This window comes from Cucumis sativus, chromosome 4 (assembly GCF_000004075.3).
Source record: "Cucumis sativus cultivar 9930 chromosome 4, Cucumber_9930_V3, whole genome shotgun sequence".
Lineage (NCBI taxonomy): Eukaryota > Viridiplantae > Streptophyta > Magnoliopsida > Cucurbitales > Cucurbitaceae > Cucumis > Cucumis sativus.
In genome coordinates this window covers 4,166,704-4,190,072 of record NC_026658.2, presented here as the reverse complement: position 1 = coordinate 4,190,072, position 23,369 = coordinate 4,166,704, and the positions used below count along the sequence as shown (strand labels likewise).

Below are 23,369 nucleotides of genomic sequence, written 5' to 3'. Positions count from 1 at the left end.
TCATCTCTCTTTCCTAATTAACTTCTGAGTTATGCATTTGAATCTGAGTTCCTAAATTTATAAAAATTAATTATTTATAAAAATTAATTATTTTGAAATTTGAGTTTTGATTCAATTTGATTCTTAAGTTCCAAAATGTTTACTTTTTAATATATATTCATGATGTGATGTAACATGATTAGAAAAAATGATTTAAAATAACATTATCTATCAAAAAAACCACATCAAACTTAAGTCACTATATGGTATCTTCAATTAGACTCAAATGGTTGGTTATGCAAAGCATGATAATCTATTAAATACTCACCTATATTTTTTTTTACTTTTAAAGTCTATCAAACTAATTTAAAATAATTATAAAGTGAATGTTTAAATTTAAATTTAATAGGATGAGAAATAGTGTGCTTTTTAACTCATCAAGTTCTTATTTTGTAAAAAATAATTTGAGTGAAACAAACAAATCAAATTAAAATATATTAAAAAAAAAACAAAATTTAAAGGTTAATTGAAATATTTTAAACTAGAAATTAAATCCAAAATTTATATAGAAGGATTGATATTTTTATTTTAAAAAATTAGATTTAGACATTGAGGTAGGTAAGAAGTTTGTTCTGATTAATTTGAACAAAAAGTATATTCTATTAGCTTTTTAAAATTATATTAGGGATCCCAACTAAGTTACGTTAAACTTGAAAATATTAATTGAAATATATCATTCAATTATTATTGTTAATTAAATGCAAAATATGTAAATTAAATAATCGTCATTAGAATATACTATCACTAATAGTTCAAAGTGATTCAACCACAAATATTATGTAAGTTTATTTATTATATTCAAATGTTAAACTTAATTACAAGATTATATTGACTAAAATTGATAAGATAATTAATTAACTTTTATCAAAGAAAATAGTAGGTGAATATGTTTTTTTTTTTTTTAATTTTATAATAAAAATGAGAATAGCTAATACACTTTTAATTTCATAACATTGTTAGGATGCAATTTAACGTTATATAGAAAAGGTAAATTTATTTTAGTTTCATTTACATCAAACATTTGGTTATGTTTATATGGATTAATAGATAGATTAAATAATTTTACTTAATTATAAAGAGCAAATCAAAGATTTTCTTGGTTATGGTTATATGGATATGAGATAATTTTATTTTAATTATAAAGATTCAATAGAAATTTTTTTGGACATATTATTTGAATACATGGAAATTCATTTATAAATTGCCTTAAATTTATTATTTAGTTTAAAATCTTAATTTTTATTGTTTACTTGATATCTTGGATTTTTTTAAATTTAGGTTATATATATATTTTTTAATTTTAGCTACAATCACCTTATCAAATTATTCTTTTCTTTTTTTTTTTCTTTTTTTTTGACAAATTCTTTTCTAGTAATAGATTATTTTGTAGCTCCATGCCAATATTCATCTTTTAATGAAAAATTTGTTAATATTATCCTTTTCTTTTTTCTTGTTTGAGCTTCAATTTTTTTTTCCTATCTAAAAAGTAAGCACCACCCTCATTTTTTCTCTTCCAATTTTACAAATAAGAGTTTTGTTTTTAATTAAGAGATGATTATCACATAACTAAAAAAATAAAGGAAATATTTTGATTTAAAATTTCTAACGCAGTTATTAGTTATTTTTTTTTATAAAGAATAAAGTTGAAATCAGAAATATAGTCAAATCATCTCGATCATATAAAAAAAAGATTATTAATTTGAACAAGATAATGATCACAAGAATTTGAAAAAGAAAATTAGGAAGTATTTTTTTTTTCTGCGAAAAGAATAGTGCAAAATGTTTTAGTTTATATATTGTTTAATACATGTTTAATTTGTATATTCTTTTATAAATATATTTGAACTTAATAATTACAAATAGTTAATATAAATTATTACAATTTTTTTCACCCAATTTAAAAAACTTCTACAAATATTTATTAAGGACTTATTTAATAATATTTATAAACTATAAAAAATAGTTAAATAACAAAGTGGTTTTTAAAAAAGTATAACACAAGAAAAAAATATTTACAGACTATGTTTCTAGTACAAGATCATTTGGCTATTACCTACTCAAAACTAAATCTTCTTTTTTTTTTTAAGATTATTTTTCTTCGTTAAGAAAATGGATTAGATTTGGAATTTGTCTACAAGATTCATATCATTTAAATTTTACTATCCATTTTTAAACAATTTTTTTTCAATATTCATTCTTACCTGGGTGTTTATCAATATCTTTTATATTTGATACACGATCTTGAATCAAATAACACTCTGAAAAATAAAATACAAAATTCATGATTGATTAAAAACAAAGATTCTAATTTCAAAAAAAGAAATATAAAAGAAAAATTAGAGAGAAAAAGGAAAGAAAGACATGAATAAGAAATGAAAAATTGCATAAGAAGAGAAAAAGAATGAGAATGACCGATTTTGTGCATTTTTTTATTTTGTTATACGAACCGTAAATATTTTAATATTGTATTATATTTATAAAAATTAAGAAATGAGATAAAATGATACGTACTCCAAGTCATCACCCGTACGGGCAATACTTGAGATTTGCATTATTTTTATTATTTTGACAATTGAGATTTGGATTATTAAACCTTAAACTAATTTTAGTTAATCTTGAAAATGTAAAAAAAAAAAAGCAATGACCATTCAAAATTTTGTTCTTAATTATATCTTTTTGGAATATTCTGTTTTGGAATTTGGTTATAAAAATATTTCCGTTGACTGCTCTTTTGCAAAATATTTATGCTTGACGACATGACACGTGGTAAGTTAAGCATTAAATTAGTTGACTTTCTCGTTTTCCTTTTCTTCCTTTTCTCTTCAGGGAGCCACGTCATACTCCACTTTTTTTGCTTTTCTTTCTTTTTTCCTTTGATGCAATATTCCACCTCATCCTATTCAATAATTCCCACACACGTCACACACGCTCTATTTTATTAAACCTACCGACCAATTCCAATAATTGATTAAATTAATCAAATTTGTAATCATATAAAATATTCAAATTTGGTCCCTTCGAATTTATGAAGGTTCAATTTTAGTGGTTAAAAACTGTATATTCAAAGGAAAGTGGCATTTCTTTTATAGGTTTAAACTACTGTTTTCATTTCCCTAATAATGTTGTTAGCATTATGTTGTATATATAAACATTTATTTTATTATCTATTATACATATACATTCTGTAATTCTTTCCTAAATTCAATCCATATTTGATGTGTCATTAAATAATATTTTATTTCATCTCATGAATGTACTCTTACTCATTTTTTGACACTTCATTAACTAGTATATATCTATAGACGTTGACACTATTTTAATAGGTATGAGTATTAGATATATCAGATTTAAATATTTGAAATACTTGACATATGTGCTTAGATAGGCAAGTTAAATATATATGTTTTTTTAATCAATTTTTGACATAAAAACTAAAATTATATGGTAACTTAATTAGATGTAAACCACTGTTAATGTAGCCACAAATTTTATAATTATTTAATAATATAAATTTATCCTTAAGTCATTTAAAATTTTAAAAAACAACATTTTTAACTTAAACATTAATTTTAAGATATTGATAACCATATTATTTATGTAATTACAAAAAATAAATTATAATAGTAATTATTTGTTGCTTAATATAATATTAATTAAATTTATCTTTACCTATTAATTTTTGTTTTTAGATTAATTAGTAATTTAAGATAGTGTAAAAGCATATCGTCTACATCTATTGTTCAAAAGCTATGTTATTTTTCACAAATTTAGTATTGAATTTCCTCTTTTACATATTTTCAAATCCAACAATGTGAGGAGAAATATTAGATAATGAAATACTAAATTTACATTTACCAATTATCTTAAACTCTAATAAGTGATTTAATAACCATATAATCCAAACATCGATTTATTTATATGATATTGTTGTTTTGGGAGTATTTTAAAAAGAAAAAGAAGAAGCAAGAGAAAGATTTGTGAGGTCATCAGTTTAAATCACTGTTTATTATGGAGTGTTGAATAGTAATTTTACAAGGGGTCATTGAATTTCTTTGTTTTAGATTATTTGAAGAATATATTATTGGAAGTTGAAATAGAAAAGGTGTAATAATGAAATAAATATTCATTTTATCCCTCCACTATTATTAATTTTATGTGGCTAGTTTTAAGTTTCCTTTAATAAGTAAAGGAAATCTATGGGCCAAGTTTGTGTACATAGGTCAATATTTTCACAATATGGAATGTTTGATTGTGGTAGCAAAGAGATTGTCTTAATTAAGTGCAAGTGTAATTATTATGCTTAAAGACTATATTTGTGATACATCTGTTCACCTTCTTGAGGAACCTCGCACTTGTGGATATAAAACATTGTAAACATAAAATCTCTCTCTATATATAGTGGAAGAGAAAACACCCAATAATATTAATCTTGATTTTGATTTTGAGTGTAGAAGCTTTTAGTAGGTAGTGGGAAAAGGTGATGATACTATATATTACTAACTTTGTTAACAAACATATGGAGTGTATGTGTGACATGTGCTAAGTTTGAAATTAATCAAAAGATAATTACACTATTAAGATCCACTATAGGGATACCATGAACTTGGTCCACCATCATCAAGAATATTAATAACTAAGTGTATGTATCAACACTTTTTTTAAAAAAAAACTAGAAGAAACCCCTTCAAATTCTACTGATAGATTCTTGAATAAAAATTTGTTTGACATCAAACACTACTTGGCCCTACTTTGCAGCATCAAAATCACAACTCCATGATCCTACATGACCCACTCTGCACGATTAAATAATTGTAATATTAGTTCTCGAAAGAAAATTTAAAACTTCAATTATCTTAACCGTTTTATGTCTAGGATTTGGTAGTCGTGTAATTTATGTATAATAGGTCCTAACATGAACATTGATGTGTTATGAGTAAATGATATAAAGTAATTGAAAGTATCATATTTGATATAATTTTAGTTTGACTTCATGCATATAATTTGTTTTAAAAAGTAATTAAGGTAGCTCAAAAAATAAGTGGTGGTTAATTAGCGGATGAAAGATAAATAATTCAATGAAAAGCATGAAATTGAAGTTAGTTTCGACAATTAGTGGTGCACAGATAATTATAATGTTGCCTATTTTATGAATGTGTCATAAATCAAATACCACTACTCAACCTTTCTTGAAGCATCTTGTCAACCCTAGAAGATTAAATCTACCTTTTCTATTGTCGCTTAGTAGAACTTTTTAAGAACTAAATAGCTCATACTCCTTGGTATTATATAGTACCCCTTAGGTTTAAGGTCATATGACGTCTATACATGGTCTAGGTCGGTCTAAGTTTTATATTATCTTCTTTCTAAGATTTGTTGTTTACTCAAGTTTTTTAAGTGACAAGTTTAAATTAACAAGATTAATCATGCAATTTGACAATGTGAATGATAGTAAATATGAATAAATACCATACAATATCATACATTATTACAAATTAAATATCGTTGAGTGCTCCCCATAATTGAGTCCTATAAAACTTAACTCAACATAGATAAACAAATATGAGAGTTCTTCGTTATTAAACAAATAATCATGAATACAAAATGCCAAGAGTGAAATGAAAAATAATAAAGAACAAAAATAATGAGTGATACGAATAAAGACATCTTCATCACACGACAAAAATTTCAAGATGGAGTTGCATATAATTTATTCATATCAATGAGTTTAAGTGGTAACACACTAAAAGATTATATCTTCACTAGTTGATCAACTGCTTTTTAAGGAGAATCGAACCTTCCAAACACTACTTTAAAATATAATTAAAGTATCTTAATTCACTATAAGATTTTTTAACTAGCATATAGTAGTACTTGTGTATTAACCTCAACGTCAAAGGTTCAATTATTACGACCTCAACCGACATATCATAAAAGAAATTAACAAAAGGAAAGTTGATCACTACGTAATACGTTATGACCTTATTTTTTACAAAATGTCATGAAATTCCTCAACATACATTTATTTTTGTCGTCCAAAACCTTAAAATGTTTAAAAGAGGAGAGAAAGATTTTGTGAGTGAAAATATATATAGTTCATGTATATAGTTGTTATTATTCCAACATGACCCATGAATGGCCCTAAACTTAGGGGACATTCTCCATTATTCACATTTCACATTGCATAAAGACACATTGAGAGTAGTGAGAGCTACGTCATTACCACATTTCAATAAAAGAAAAGAACAAACAGTGAATAGTTGATATTTTGGGGCCATATCCAAAGCAAATTTGTGGTGTTCATTTCATTTTCTTCTATTTTAAGGATATTCCTTTTCAAATATCAATATTTATTTTCCATATTCGGAAGACAACGACATAAATCTACTTAGTAATTATTTCCTTTACCCTTGGGATGCCTCTAGGGTTCCTTTCAATGGTGAATGAAAGGGTGACCTAATAGAATATAATACTTTATTCAAAATAAGTCTAAGGCTTATAGATTGTGAAATTATATTTTGTAAACATTATGGTTAATTTTGCGATCTACTATCAAATGAAAATAAAAAATTAGAAAACAAAAATGTTACTTTAATTATAATCAGCTCCATCATTTCTTTCTAATCTAACTTTGGCCTCTTTTTCTCTGTTCATATCACTTTCCTCATCCTTGTTTTTTCTCCCATCCAACCACCGTATCCCCCACCTTACAATTTATATTAAAACTATATAACTAAAATTATTAAACCAATTGATGATACCTAGAAGATTATATATATAGAAACAACAATGAATTATTTAAACACCTTTGGTTTGTCAAATGGTTTAAATGTGAAAGTCAATCCAAAACATTGAAACTGATCCATTGGTTAGGTTTAGACTAAACAACACATAGAGATTAGAGATAATGTTTATATATATATATATATATATATATAACAAACATTATTTTCCAAAGTAGAAAATTTAATGATAATGAAAACTTCATTAACATAGACAAAAAAAGAAAAAAAATCACAAAACTATTATAAATGCCGTACATGTTAGGTCAAGCATAGAAAATTCATTAACAATTTTCTAGGTACAAAAAATAAGTTGTAAGATAAGTTCGATAACTATTTTTCATTAGGAAAAGTTTTCAAAATCCAGAAAGAAAAAAAAGTAATAATCAATAAAATAAAATTAGATTTTTAATTTTTTTTTTTGAAATTTGAAATATGGTTAGATTTATTTCTTTCTATTATTCTTTTTTTTTTAAAATCCTTTTTTCTCAACAAATCATATCAAACAAATTGGAATAAAAAAAGTACAAATAGTCAGAGCTTAGGGTTTCAATTTTTTATTTTATTCTTTTTTGAAAAATAAAGAGCTAATGTTTGGGGACTATTTTCTATATTTTTGTTTTTAAATATAGAAAAAAAAAAAAGCAAGTATTCTCTACATTTGAAAATAAAATTGTAACCCTTATTTTGTATAATGGATCAAAAACTAATCTCCTTATAGTTTTTAGAAGGAAAAAAAAAAACTACTTTATCAAATGTATTCTTTTAAAAAATATTATAAAAAATGTGTAAATGTCTCTTATATTATTATATGAAAATTTGTTTTGAATGATAAATTCACGAAAATTATTTATAAATACACACATATATATATATATATATTTAATATGATAGTATATGTGGAATTGTTATATTGAAAAAAAGAAGACATGAAGTGATTATTAATTCTCTTTCTTTTAAATTTATTTCAAGAAAAGAGGAATTTTAAATTTTGTCCATTGTTGGGTCCAAAGCATGTCTTAACCACTCAAAGAGGAAGAAGCATAAGAGCAGAGAATTTTTTTTCTAATAATAATAATCTTTATTGCTTTACTCCAAATCACAGGTTGGATTAAAGAGAGACCAAAATTGAGCATAAATAATAATAATAAAAAAAGTATTATATCCAAACAAAATTTAAAAATATATTATCTAAGAAATTAATTACAACAGTTGTACATTTTTTGTCTTCAAAAACTTTATTTTCTTTGAAAAAAAAGGTTATTATAATAACTTGTTGAACATCCCAACCTTTGGCAAATTGATGCAATTCATTAGCGAATTTAGTTGACTATAATAAAAATTATTAACTTTTTTTAATTTTGATTTAGTCAAAATTTCTTTAATAGCTTATTCATATATAACGTGCACACCCATCATTCACTTGATTTTAAAATTAGTGTGCTAATTTTTTAGGCAAATGAATGTAAAATTTAATTATTTTTTAAATATGCAATAAAAGCCATAAAAAATTTCAACTTTTGAAAAAGTCGTGCCAAGGAATCCCACTTTTTATTTTTCAAAATTAAAAAATGAATTGACGTTTTTTTAAAATCTTTTCATCAGTATTCATCTCCATCAAATTAAATCCAGCCACTCAAAAATTGGAATATTCTGATCAATCATATGACATATAATGCTATCTCAAAAAAATCTATAGTTTGATTCTTTAGCTAATTATTTGCTGTTTATATTATTTATACAGGATAAAATTTATTAAGAGTGTTGATGAGTTTCTAATTAAAATAAAAAACGATTTCTCTTTTATTTATGATGAATATTTCTTTTAATTACTTTAAAGGAATCTTGATTTTTGAAATTGCGGCTATACATTTAGCAGTTTTGTGGTACGTGTTAGATATATATGGAAGAGAACCTGAAAATAATAATAATAATAACTTCAATGGTATATATACCATAATTAATATTTAAGAATGCAAATTTTCAATCTACATCTACCTAATTAAATAAACTTTTTTTTTATGTTATGTTAGAATTTTGTGTTAGAATAACTTTTTGTTTTTCAAGAAAAAATAATTGCATTTTTTTTTTTCATTGTTGTGTTTATAAGTAAATATTAGCGAGAGATTTGAGTCTGAATAAAAATATGAATTAGCTCATATTTATTGGCATATAATTAATATTTTTGTTTTTTTAGGAACAATTAATCAGATAATTTCTATAAATAAGTTTCTATAATTATTGGAATTTTATTTATAAAAAAATATGTGTTTGTTTGAAATTTGAATGGATGGAAAAGAATATTTTTTAAATTTATGTATAAAAACTATTTAAAATAAAGTTTGAAAGTCTTATAAAAAGGTATTTTGAATGTTGTCAAACAATTTAATTTTTTCGTAAAATGGTTTATTTTCAAAATCAAACATTTAAAAAATTAAATTTAAAACAAAAATAGCACACTTACGTATATCTAACCTCAGTAAAATTCATATACAAATTAGTTTATAGTAAAAAAAAATAGATGGATAAACTGATATGAAAATGATTAAGAAGATTGGTATGAAAATTTGGATAAGAAATACTTGCTACTTTAATACAAGCTAGGTGTACTATCTGACTTAATCGTAGAAACTTTAAAAGTGTATTTAACTTAAAGCAATTCACATTGGTTTGTAAAGATATAATAATCTATAGTTTTAAAAGCAATTCAATACAAATAATATGACAGTATATTGTCAAGTTGCAAAGAGATGCACGAGAATTGTCAGAATCATCAAGTATCGAATTCGAATATAATTAAGAGAGTGAGTTATTTTATTTATATTATAGTATAAGTTATTTTATTTATATTATAGTATAAGTTCCATAATTGAGATGGATATTGGATAAGATGTGCCAAAAAAATATTTATAAGAAGAAGTAGCTATCAATATAAAAGAAAAATAATAGTATTTTCCAAATTACCAAAAGAACCCTAAATCCAACAATAAAGCATGCACATGAAGGTATTGTTTAGATATAAAAAGGGGATGTGATAGTCCCAAAATTCTTCATCCCATTTCTTCTTCCTCTTAGTTTTTTTTTTCTTGATCTTCATCAAACTTTGCTTTTGGAGATCTACAAACATATTGATATCTCATCATTTTCAAATCAAAAACTTCTGTCCACCAAAATTCAGGTGATGATTATTTCCTATTCAGACACTTTATTTCATTGGTTTTAAATATATATTTTGTTGACTAATATATAAATAAGTACAAAGTTATTTTTATTATTTATTATTTATGAAATCATCTACATAAACCTTTTATTATTTAGCCTATGTAAACAAAAAAAATTACAATTTATTCAAATTAATGGCATAAATGTCGTTTATTATTACCTTTTCTTCATTTCTATGTATTTAATAATTGAGAAAATGAATTGAGTGATCGATATTTTATATATATTTAATAAAGTTCCACAGCATTTGGAAAAAAATAATATATATTTTTCTCTCCAACAACAAGGAGTCTCCTAATATTCGTGTTGATTTATTATTACTTTTTTTACTAACTTTTTGAGAAATGAAATTTAATGGTTGGTTGGTTGATCAGAAATGGCGGGGAATACGACGGCGCCGGGTGGCTGTCCGGCAGTGATGAAAGCAACGTCCAACGGTGTCTTTCAAGGCGACAATCCACTTGATTTCGCTCTTCCTTTAGCCATTCTTCAGATATGTTTGGTTGTTATTCTTACTCGTCTTCTTGGTTTCGCCTTCCGTCCCCTCAGACAACCTCGAGTCATTGCTGAGATTGTCGTAAGTATTTTGTTCTCTCAGTTACAGAAACTTCTCGTATAATTATATCAATTCAACTCTGCATGCTTTTAATTTCTTTTACACCTACCATCTCTATACCAACAAAAGAATGACTAATAGACTTCATTTGATGTTATTTAACATGTTAGATAAAATTATACACTCTGAGTTTCATATAATTTTTTAAATACTTCTTTAAAGACTGCACAATCAATTTATTCTAAAAGGTTCCAAAACCATATGTTTTGATTCGCTTCCTTCAATTTTTTAATCTTAGATGTCACTATTCAAACTTAATCTCACGAATATATTTTACGATTACGACTATGATTTAATTGATATGGAATAGAACATGTCATCGTATTAAAAATATATATATACACACATCGAACAAAATTTAAGGAAAAATAAAGTTACGATGGATGTAGCCACATATTTAGTATAGATTCATCTTTTTAGTTAAAACCGTATCTATCTACTAATTTAATTATTAATGTTTAGACAGTTATATTATATTTATCTATTATCATATGGTTGAATTTATTATTTTATTTACTTATGTTAATATTATATATTTCATTGATCTATTTTCTAATCCATTGGGTGTAGATAAATGAATGAATCAATCCTAGGTGGAATATAATACTTGTCTGTGGGTGTGTGACCATTTTTATTTCAGCTCCCTACTTCATAGTCAAATCAATATGGTGTTATATGATTGAGAATTAAAATATTTATTGTATATATCTTTGTTTTAATTTTATCTTTTAATATCTATTAGAGTCGATATATTGATATTGATAATGAACCCCTCAATTTATAAATTACATTACTCAAAAGTCTAAGCAAAAACTACAAAATATTAGTCATGTTATTGTTGTTATTCCTAGGGGGAAATTTTGATGCACCTATGTTCTGTGCAATCTCACAAGCATCCAATCATTTTGTTGTATTGATTCTTTTCTTTTATGTAAAAAAATGGGAACATAAGATTAGGATTTCTCATGCACCTAATCCAATCCATGCATTTATCTTTTCCAATACATAATAAAAAAAATTCTTAAAGTAATAAAATAGTTATGTGTATATTTTCTGCATCTTAATCTAAAAAGGAAAAAACTTAAATAAATGTGTATCTATGAGTGTAAACGGGTTGAATTGAGTTGAGAGACATGTCCAATTCAATCTATATTTTCGAGTTGGCTGAGTTGTTCAGTTGTTAAGCATAAGTATACATTTTATTTTACTCCATATTCTTCAATTAATAATAAAATATAAATACATGTATTATTAATTTGGATTGAGTTGAGCGAACCCATTCTTATAATATCAGTTGGGTAGTGGGATTGTTTGGGTTATCGTATATCAACCAAATCATGGTTGAAAAAATAATAATTATATGGAAGAAAAACAGAGAGAGAGAGAGAGTGAAAAAAGATGAAGAAGAAGAAGAGTTTTAGATGACAAATTATGTAGATAATTAGAGCAAATATTTTTGTTACTTATTATTTTGTATGAATTTGTTTCTTCTTTTTATGGTTTACCAGGGAGGAATATTGCTGGGACCGTCGGCATTGGGTCGGAGCCAAGAATTTCTTCACACAGTTTTTCCGGCGAGAAGCCTATCGGTTTTGGACACGTTGGCGAATTTGGGTCTTCTTTTCTTCCTATTTTTAGTGGGTTTAGAGTTAGATCTCAAATCCCTCCGCCGTACCGGAAAAGGTGCAATGGCCATAGCCGTCGCAGGGATCACCCTCCCTTTCGTCCTCGGCATCGGAACCTCTTATGTCCTCCGTTCCACCATCTCCAAAGGCGTCAGTGGCCCTCCTTTTCTTGTTTTCATGGGCGTTGCTCTCTCCATTACCGCTTTCCCTGTTCTTGCTCGCATTCTCGCCGAACTCAAGCTCTTAACCACCAACGTCGGCCGCATGGCCATGTCCGCCGCCGCCGTCAACGACATAGCTGCTTGGATCCTCCTCGCCCTCGCCATCGCCCTCTCCGGCACTGGCCGTTCCCCTCTCGTTTCCCTCTGGGTTTTCCTCTGCGGCGCTGGTTTTGTTCTGTTTTGCTTCTTCGCTCTCCCCCCAGTCTTTCAATGGATCTCCCGCCGTTGCTCCGATGGCGAACCCGTCAGCGAACTCTACATTTGCGCTATTTTATCCACCGTCTTAGCCGCTGGATTCGTCACCGACTTAATCGGAATCCACGCTCTATTCGGTGCTTTTGTCGTCGGCGTCCTCGTGCCAAAGGATGGCCCACTCGCCGGAGCTCTCGTCGAGAAAGTCGAAGATCTTGTATCGGGTTTATTCCTCCCTCTCTATTTCGTATCAAGCGGATTAAAAACTAACATCGCAACAATCAAGGGAGCACAATCATGGGGTCTCCTCGTTCTGGTAGTATTCACCGCTTGTTTTGGGAAAATCATCGGAACAATCTCTGTAGCACTCTGTTTCAAGATGCCATTTCAAGAATCAGTTGCTTTAGGATTCTTAATGAACACAAAAGGGTTAGTGGAATTAATCGTTTTAAACATCGGCAAAGACAGAAAAGTTTTGAATGATCAAACATTCGCAATCTTAGTTCTAATGGCTATAATCACAACATTCATCACAACCCCAATTGTAATGGCGGTTTATAAACCAGCAAAAAGAAAGAGCAAATCGGAATACATAAACAGAACAATCGAGCGAGATGAACCCAATTCAGAGCTGAGGGTTTTGGCTTGTTTTCACTCTGTTAACAACATTCCATCGATTTTGAATTTGATTGAGGTGAGTCGTGGAAAAGAAGGTCGTGGGCGGCGGCTTTGTGTGTATGCAATGCATTTGATGGAGCTGACGGAGAGGTCGTCGGCGATTGTAATGGTGAACAGAGCAAGAAAGAATGGATTGCCGTTTTGGAATAAAGGAGGGAAATCGGATTCAGATCAAATTATTGTAGCGTTTGAGGCATTTCAGCAGCTTAGTCGAGTGTCAATACGTCCGATGACGGCCATTTCTCCGTTTTCAGATATGCATGAAGATGTTTGTAACAGTGCTGAGAGAAAACGGGCCGCCATTATCATCCTTCCATTCCATAAACACCAAAGGTTTCTTTACTTTTCTTTTTTCTCTTCATTTATATTTTGTTTTTATTTTATCAATTTTGAGGTTAATTTTTTTTTTTAAAAAAAAACTTTAATAAATTTATTTTCTTAAAAATATGAATTTTCTTCTAATTTGTTTTAGTTAGTTAATTAGGTGAGTGGTATAAATAAAGTTGATAAATGCATGTGATTCAACCATCACTTGAATATTTTTCATATTAAGTTGGATGAAAAAAGTGAAAAAAGTTCCCAATATAATAGTTTACTTCCACTTCATTTTGAATGAAGCACCATTTTCACAGAGGTTGTTTGACACCATTAGTAACAAATGGGCAGGTTTGATGGATCTTTGGAGACAACACGGACTGATTTTCGATGGGTTAATCAAAAGGTTCTCGAACAACCACCATGCTCCGTCGGGATCTTAGTCGATCGAGGTCTTGGAGGTGGCTCCCACATATGTGCTAGCAATGTCTCTTCCACAATAACCGTCTTCTTCTTCGGAGGTCGTGACGATCGTGAAGCCTTAGCCTATGGTCGAAGAATGGTAGAGCATCCAGGAATAACCCTCAACATCGTACATATTCTTCCTAGCTCTGACATGGCTACAGAATCAACCGTAATCGACATGCATTCCAAAGATGATACTAATACTTCAACACTCATGGATCAAAAAGTGTTGATGGAGTTCAATGTGAAGAAAATAGATGACGAGTCAATTAGATATGAGGAGAGAACAGTGACCAAATACAATGACACAATTGAAGTAATAAGAGAATTTAGTAGGTGTAATTTGATATTGGTGGGTCGAGCCCCTGAAGGTCAAGTAATAGAGAGTCTTCATTTCAAAGGTGGCGATTGCCCGGAGTTGGGTCCTATCGGCAACTTGTTGACATCAACAGAGATCTCAACATCAGCTTCAGTGTTGGTGGTACAACAATTTCGAGGTCCATTGTTGCCTTCTTCGTCCACCTCTACAGCAACAGTATTACCCGAAGAAGTTACTGAGTAATGAGTTGTTTGGATTGACTTTCTAAATGTTTTTTAAAAAATGTTTAAATCCCTAAAACCTACTATTTTCATTCACTCTATAACACGTGGAAAACCATGATAAAAAAAAATTGAATGAGATGTGTACAAATATAGGTATAGTTTCGAGTGTACCTATGTATTTTTCTCTTAAAAAAGATGTGGAGTAAAGCTCATGTACATTTTAAGATGCATTTATCATTGTGCATCTCATGGTGTTGATCAATAAGTACATTATAATGTTGTATTTGAGTCTTTTTTTTAATGGTAAAGTGTACATTATGGCTATTGTCGTTTCATTTTAAAATTTAGCCTCACAAAAATCGAGGTGCTCTTCTTCTCCTAATTATTATTATTTACCCCTTTTCATCATTTTTATTGATCGGCTTTGCGGGATTTCGTAGGATTTTATGATTTAATTTAATTTGGAACTTTACGTTTAACTTTAAAAAATTGTTCTAACAACTATACACCTTAAAAACATTTTAAAAACATAAAATTATTCTTCTATATCATTTAAAACATTTTAAAACTTTTTTTCCCATAAACTTAGAGTACTGATGTAATAACCTTTTGGATCAAGGTACTAATTATGTTAGTCCATATACTAACTATATTAAAATAAAAAATTGGAAAATTGCATCATATGATAAAAAGAATTTAGGAAAAAATGGTCCATAACACCTATTTTTTACGATTACAAATATGATAATTAATTAAATATATATCAAATGATTATCCCTTTTAAATTTGATATTTTTGCAATTTAGAAAATGAAGCGACATGAACCGTATTATCATAAATTTTTTTGTTATTTTTACAAACACCCTATTTTTTTAATCTTTCATCATCCAAAGTTAGAAAGTATTATTGACCTTGTGAAAGTTCATATTATTGTCTTTTAATTAAAGTACAAACCGTTTCTATCCCAAACTAATAGTTGAGTATTTTAATTTTTTTTAATTTAGAGAATTATCAAAAAAAAATCAAAGGTGCATATTCTCTTGATAAAAGAAAGTATTTCCAATAAATTTGCATTTATATTCTAAATATAAATAAAAATCATCCATCAAAAGTAAGAATAACTAAATTTATTTAGAGTTTTTTATTTTTATAATTTTTTTTCTTTTCTTTTCGATATGATATTTTTCACAACAACTATGAGTTGGACGATTGAGTCTTCTACCATAAGAATGAAGGTTATGTAAATTATCGTTAACATAAAACGTTAGCTTTAAAACAATTATTACTGTTTAGCTTTTCTTCTAGTTAATTTAATCTCAACGATGTTATTGATTATGAGACGTTCCTTTTTTGGTTTTTTGTTTCAAAATTTTCTATACCATAAAATTGAGATTCAATGACACCTAACAAGTGTCACAAACAATTTTTTTCTCCCATTGGTATATGGTCAAATTTGTAGATAAATTTAAACCTTCTTTTTCTTAAAAGATAATAAAGAATATATAAACCCTTTTGCATCTTTCTTTCCTTTCCTACGGTTGTTTTCAAGTCAAAGTGTCACCGACTAATTGTACCACAAAAAATGTATCACCCACTAATTTAACTAAATGTATCATCTCAATCTTCAAATAATATGATCTAAATTTAAATTATTGGTATAAGTTCAAGGATGGAATGAACGATACTTTATCAAACTTATAAATGGCCTAAACATAATCCCATAAAATAGATAAATGAATTCTAGTAAAAATAATTTACTCGAGTAATTAATGTTTTGACATGTTATATATATATATGGCATATATTATTTTTTGGGAACTAAATCAAACAAAGATGGTAAAATGGCGAGAAATAGTACACACAAATTTTCTTTCTTTTAGAGAAATAACATCATCTTTTACTAATTGCCTAATAGGATGTTTATGACGTTTTGATGCATCATTGATACCCTAAACCTCTTCTAATAACACTTTTCGAACCACCAATTTTATTGGATGAAAACTTAGTGTTGAAACTAAATTAATCTAAACTTAATACATATTTGCATTATTGCATATGCATGTATAGTCGAGATACAAGAAAATAGTTAATTACTAATTACTTTGAAGAGTCACATGTATTGGAATTTATTATTGATGTCTTTTGATATACTTTCCTACCGGTTTGAATATGTGTAGGGTTTTCTCGTTTGAATGTAAGAAAAATAAATTTATAAAAAATATTATTCAAGTTCTCAATTATATTCTAAATTGAGGAGTAAAGAGAACAATCTTCTTCACTTTTGTTCGAGTATTTTTATCGGAGGGTTTAACTACATTTTCAACACTTGGTCGGTGGAATCTTTGTCAATACGATGACTGAAATTTAACAAAAACGTAGATAAGAAAAAGATAATAAAGCTTTGGCAAAATGTTCTTGCATTATTGCAGGGTCAACTTTGTATGGGAAGATGATGGATGGTTTATTATTCTCTTCTAGCTTTTGTTGTCTACAATATTGGCTTCAAGTCAGTTTATCAGATAAATTTTCTATCGTTATAGTCTCTTTACTTAAGATTTGTTCAATTTTGATTATAGTGTCTCTATAGTTCTAATGAATCTTAAATTTACTTCCTCACTTCTAATTTATTGTAGTTCTTTAATTAAAAACATTATGTCAATATTAACATCTTAAGAAAAAAACCCATATCCACATATTTGATTTGGTTGCATGAAAAAATTATTGTTATTAGACCAATTTATTGTATATAGGCTAAAATCTAATGATTGAAAATGAAATAATTAAAATTAAACAAAATTTAAAGTATAGAGACTAAATTCGTATCTAAACAAAAGAAAAGGTTTTCTTTCCCTTTTAATTGCGAGATTATTTTGATGAATATTTTGTTGCAATAGAATAAAAAAAAAACTCTAACAGCTATTCTTTAGACTATATGGATTTCATCGAGTGATTTTGAAGAAAAGAATAATTAGAAAAATAGAAAAGAAAAGTTCCAAAAATACTCATAAGAACTCTTCTAAACTCAAAATCACCAGTCATACCTTTTATTTCCAATAGAAATTAATTATTTTTAATAAAAATTAAACGATTCTCTTTTTAGTTTGTAAGTACGGTTGAGCTAAGTTTGTATTCGTTAAATACTTTTCTAAAAAATACGTATGTTTTGAGTATCTTAAACGTAATTAGTTAAAAACGAAAAAAAAAAAGTTGAGAAAGTTCATCAAATTCTTCTTCTAATTATATTAAACAAGTACATCACAATTTTGAATTAGAAATAAATAAGATTTAAGATTAGTGTAATTATAATAGGTATTAATAATTAAATATATAATAATATTTTAAAAAATTTCAAATATAACAAAATTTATTGATGATAGAGTTTGATAGACTCTTACTAATAATTAAATATTTACAATATAATCTAAGACTTAGATTTTGACATATTTTATTATATTTGTAATTTTTTTTAAATATTGTTATAATTAATTATTTTAAATTTAATTATTAAGTTTGTACATATCCCTTAAAATTATCTCTGTTCTCATCCTCTCTTTTTGTCTATCAAGATTAATATTTTCAATTAATTTGACTAATAATCTACCAGGCATGGATAAGTAAAATATACCTATCAAACCATGGTCTGTTTGAATATTTAATTTCTATTAAACAAACTTAACCACGTTGGAGTTACTTTTTCTCACAAAACCGATTGATTTGATAGACTTTAATTGGAATATCTCTTTATTTCTTTTTTCTTTTATATAATTCAACAACGGTGATTTGAGGAATCAAGTTATCTGTTTTTAAAATATAAATTAACGAATGTTTATCTAATAAGTTAGAGTTATTCGCATCTTAACATTAGGTTTATCCTATATATCATACAATAATGTAACCGATAACTAGGTATTTTAGAAAGTAAAGTATGAGTTTGGTTGATTTTGTGATCTCTTTCACACGTATATCTACTTATTTCATCTTTCTTCCATTTGATTTATAGTCAAAATTCCCATTTCAAATAATAGTAACTTTTATAACTTCCTTTTGCAAAAGAAAAGGTATAAAAAGTACATGTCACCTTTTACCGTGTATGATTCGTTCTTATATGCCAAATGTTACTCTTTGATTTTTTTTTTCTTTTTGTTTAATTAAGATGATATCTCAATATTTAAATAACATTATCAATAATTGAGTCCGACTAAAATTAGATAGTTGAGTGTGTGTTCACGTATGGAATCAAAAACTTCTTAAAATTTATCAACTTAAGTAAAGTAAAACACACAATCTCATACAAATTATATACTAAATAAGTAAATAGTAATGTTTAGTATGATAATCCTATGGTTGATTTTCTTTTTCTTACAAATTTGAAAAATTAAGCCTCTAAGTTATAGAAACTTCTTCCATTGGTATTATTGTTTTAAAAAACAAAACCCTTTTTAAAAAATTGTTTATTATTCAAGAATTTGCAATTTTTCCAAAGAGTGAATACATGCATAGTTCTTTAAATTAAATTTTCAAAAAAAAAAAAAAAAACTGTTTAGTAATTGATAACATCCAAAAAAAAAAAAAAGGATTTGAACGGATTTCATTTATTTATTTATCTTACTTAAAGTTTAAATCCTCTCTATTAATTAAGTAATCCAATAACTCTATTCTAATTTGCTATATTAATTTTATTTTATATATTGTTAACTTTTAAAACATATAAACTAATAATAATAATTTCTCCTCCCTCTACCATCATTCTCTCCCCTCACTTCACCACATCTGTTTAATTTTTTTTCCCTCTTCTTGATGGTATCGAGTAGAATGGAACTAAATTATGTTTATAGTGATTGATATTAAACGTTCGAGGGTTAAGATTGTTACGACAACTAAAGTTGTTAACTATAACTTGTATGTAAACTAAATTTACAAATTTATAAATTCTAAAAGAACGTGTTTAATAATGAATGAACTAAACCCATTTAGAAAGAAAGGTAATTAAGTTAAGATTTAAAATAATATTAGATAAGGATGAATTAATTTTTTTATAAAGAAAAAAAGTAAAGAGGGATAAGTAAGTAATGAATATAAGTTGTTGTGGTGGGTGGAAAAATACAAAATAATAATAAATAAAAAAGGGAAAAAGGAAAAGAAATGAGGTGTTATTTTGAGAGGGAAAAAAGAGAGAGAGAGAGAGAAAAGAAAAGAAAAAACAAATTGATTTTGAACAAACAAGGAATTGACCATGTTTTTAAAAGGCAAAATATTGACCATTAAAATGGCATAAACTTACCGAAAAAACTTCTTCACAGAGAAGTAGAAGCCTATAAAATTGGAACTACGTTTCTACATAAATACATCACCTTCATTGTTTAATTAACTTAATTACTACTAATCTAATTTTCATAATGGCCACGGTGACCACCCATAATGCGACGGCGCCTGCTGGTGTTTGTCCTCCGGCTATGAAAGCCACCTCCGATGGCATTTTTCAAGGCGATAATCCTCTTAATTATGCTCTTCCTCTTGCCATCCTTCAGATTTGTCTCGTCGTCCTTCTCACTCGCCTTCTCTCTTTCCTCCTTCGTCCCATCCGCCAACCTCGTGTTATTGCTGAGATCGTCGTATGTTCTTTCTCTCTTTCTTTTTATTCTTATCTTTTATAATCATAATTAATAATATTAAGTTATGTTTTCGTTTTTTTTTATATATTATATATTTATGAGTTTTTTGGGGGGCTTGTTTCACTATTTAATGATTTTCTATACTCTAGTGAGTTAATGTTATGTACAGTGGTAAAACCAAGGTAGAAGAAAGTGAATTTTATTACTTTGGTCCCTATGCATGACTCTATTATGTCTATCCTTTTACAGTTTAAATACCAAAATGAACCATAAGTTTATGTTGTGATTGAGAATGTATTATTGAATTTGTGTTAAAGTGATTATCAGAGGTGTTTCCTTTTTTTTCTTTCTTTTATAAAAGTGACTGTTAGAGCTTAATATTTGAATTGGAGAATGGACATATTTCTTATAACTTTTCACTATGGAATGGACATCTGTTTCTATATAATTTAAAAGTAGCGTTAACGGGGTATTGCAGGGCGGCATCTTGTTGGGTCCATCGGCACTTGGCCGGAACTTGGCTTACTTACACACAATCTTCCCGCCGAGGAGTCTCACCGTATTAGACACATTGGCCAATTTGGGTCTTCTCTTCTTCCTCTTTCTCGTCGGCTTGGAGTTAGACCTTAAATCCCTCCGCCGCACCGGAAAACGAGCCATGTGCATTGCCTTTGCTGGGATCACTCTCCCCTTCGTCCTTGGAATCGGTACCTCCTTCATTCTGCGATCAACCATCTCCAAAGGAGTCAATGAAGCTGCATTGCTCGTCTTTATGGGTGTCGCTCTTTCCATCACTGCCTTCCCTGTTCTCGCTCGAATTTTGGCGGAGCTCAAGCTTTTGACAACCGATGTCGGTCGGATGGCTATGTCCGCCGCTGCCGTTAACGATGTCGCAGCCTGGATCCTTCTAGCGCTGGCAATTGCACTCTCTGGCACCGGAAACTCCCCTCTCGTCTCCCTCTGGGTTTTCCTCTCTGGAGCTGGTTTTATTATTTTTTGTACCTTCGCAATTCCACCGGTGTTCCAGTGGATGTCGGAACGGTGTTCTGAGGGTGAGCCGGTGAAGGAATTGTACATTTGTGCCACCCTTTCCATTGTTTTGGCTGCTGGGTTCATGACGGATTTGATCGGAATCCATGCCCTCTTTGGAGCTTTCGTCGTTGGTGTTTTAATTCCGAAAGAAGGACCATTTGCCGGAGCTTTAGTTGAGAAAGTTGAGGATCTTGTCTCCGGTCTTTTCCTTCCATTGTACTTCGTTTCCAGTGGATTGAAAACAAATGTTGCAACAATTAAAGGAGCTAAATCATGGGGCCTTCTTGTTTTAGTCATTTTCAATGCTTGTTTCGGTAAAATCGTCGGAACTGTCTCTGTTTCGCTGCTCTGCAAAATGCCATTTTCAGAATCACTTGCTTTGGGGTTCTTAATGAACACGAAAGGCTTGGTGGAATTAATTGTTTTAAACATCGGCAAAGATAGGAAGGTTTTGAATGATCAAACATTTGCAATTATGGTTCTAATGGCAATCTTCACAACATTCATCACAACCCCGATTGTTATTGCTGTCTACAAGCCGGCCAAAAAACATACCAAATCTAATTACCAGCATAGAACAATAGAGAGGAAAAATCCTAATTCCGAGCTTCGAATTCTTGCTTGCTTCCATTCCTACGGAAACATTCCGGCGACGATTAACCTTATTGAAGCTTCTCGAGGGATTGAGAAAAAAGATGGGCTATGTGTTTATGCTCTGCATTTAACAGAGCTAACAGAGAGATCATCCGCCATTCTTATGGTTCACAAAGCACGGAAAAACGGCGTCCCCTTTTGGAACAAAGGTAGGGTTGATTCGAACCAGATCGTTGTCGCCTTCGAGGCATTTCGACAACTTAGCCGGGTTTCAATCCGGCCAATGACTGCCATTTCTGCTCTGTCCAACATGCACGAAGATATCTGTAGCAGTGCCGAAACGAAAAGGGCCGCCGTTATAATCCTTCCATTTCACAAACATCAAAGATTGGATGGATCTCTTGAAACGACGAGGACTGATTACAGGTCAGTTAACCGAAAAGTTCTGGAACAAGCCCCCTGCTCCATCGCAATTTTGATCGACAGAGGACTAGGTGGTGGGTCTCACGTCAATGCAAGTAACGTCTCTTCCACAGTCACAGTCTTTTTCTTCGGCGGGCCTGACGACCGTGAAGCTCTGGCGTTTGGAAAAAGAATGTCGGAACATCCCGGAATTAGGCTGCACGTTGTCCGATTCACACCCAGCACTGATTTCGTGACGGAATCCGTCGCGGTCGACGTAAACAATAATAGTTCGGAGGATTCTGACGGTGATAATAAAGCGTTAACGTCGATTGCGTATGAGGAGAGAAACGTGAGCAAAGGGAGCCAGGCCGTAGATGCAATGAAGGAATTTAATAAATCGAATTTGATTTTGGTAGGAAGATGCCCGGAGGGGGAAGTGGTGAGGAGTTTGAATACAAACGGTGGGGATTGTTCAGAGCTTGGACCAGTGGGCGGGGTGTTGGCATTACCGGAATTTTCGACGATGGCATCGGTGCTGGTGGTGCAGCAATTTCGCGGTGAACAATCAGTGTTCCCAATGGAGTCCACTTCCACTTCAAAAGGGGAATCTACCGAAGATGAACGTTGAAGGACTAAACTTTTTTTAAAAAAAATGATTTTATGTAATACCTATTTAATTCCAAGATTATGTTTCCAAATTGGGATTATTATGCATTATTAAATAATGTCATTTTTATAGATTTTGAGATTAGGAGTCTTATTCATTAGATTTGAGTTCACTGTTTCAACTTCCAAAAATAAATATAAATATAAAGTTTCTCGTTTTTTCCTTTAATTACATTTTTCTTTTAGAATTTTCAACTATATTTTTATTTGGTCCCTTTGTCAAAAGTTTATATTATTGAAAATGTAGTAAAAGTAATTGAATGAGCAAATAAAAATTTAGTCCAATGTAGTAAGTTTATTGTTAGAATCTTGTATCACAATTTGATCATCTTATTGATAAGTTACAAAGCTGATACACTAAGTTT

At 28.9% G+C, this 23,369-nt stretch overlaps 2 protein-coding genes across 2 annotated transcripts; both read left to right on the top strand.

Moving 5' to 3' along the window:
* The first annotated feature begins 9,858 nt into the window (after window positions 1–9,858).
* LOC101203169 (cation/H(+) antiporter 18) lies at window positions 9,859–15,019 on the top strand. The gene is made up of 4 exons (XM_004146530.3): window positions 9,859–9,996; window positions 10,415–10,617; window positions 12,165–13,705; window positions 14,039–15,019. Exons 2-4 carry the CDS (start codon window positions 10,417–10,419, stop codon window positions 14,712–14,714), a joined length of 2,418 nt encoding a protein of 805 aa, XP_004146578.1. The 5' UTR covers window positions 9,859–9,996; window positions 10,415–10,416; the 3' UTR covers window positions 14,715–15,019.
* A 4,878-nt stretch (window positions 15,020–19,897) lies between these two features.
* On the top strand, window positions 19,898–23,173 carry LOC101202937 (cation/H(+) antiporter 18). The gene is made up of 2 exons (XM_004146529.3): window positions 19,898–20,307; window positions 20,786–23,173. The coding sequence occupies exons 1-2, from the start codon at window positions 20,092–20,094 to the stop codon at window positions 22,964–22,966; spliced, it is 2,397 nt and encodes a 798-aa protein (XP_004146577.1). The 5' UTR covers window positions 19,898–20,091; the 3' UTR covers window positions 22,967–23,173.
* The last annotated feature ends 196 nt before the right edge of the window (window positions 23,174–23,369 follow it).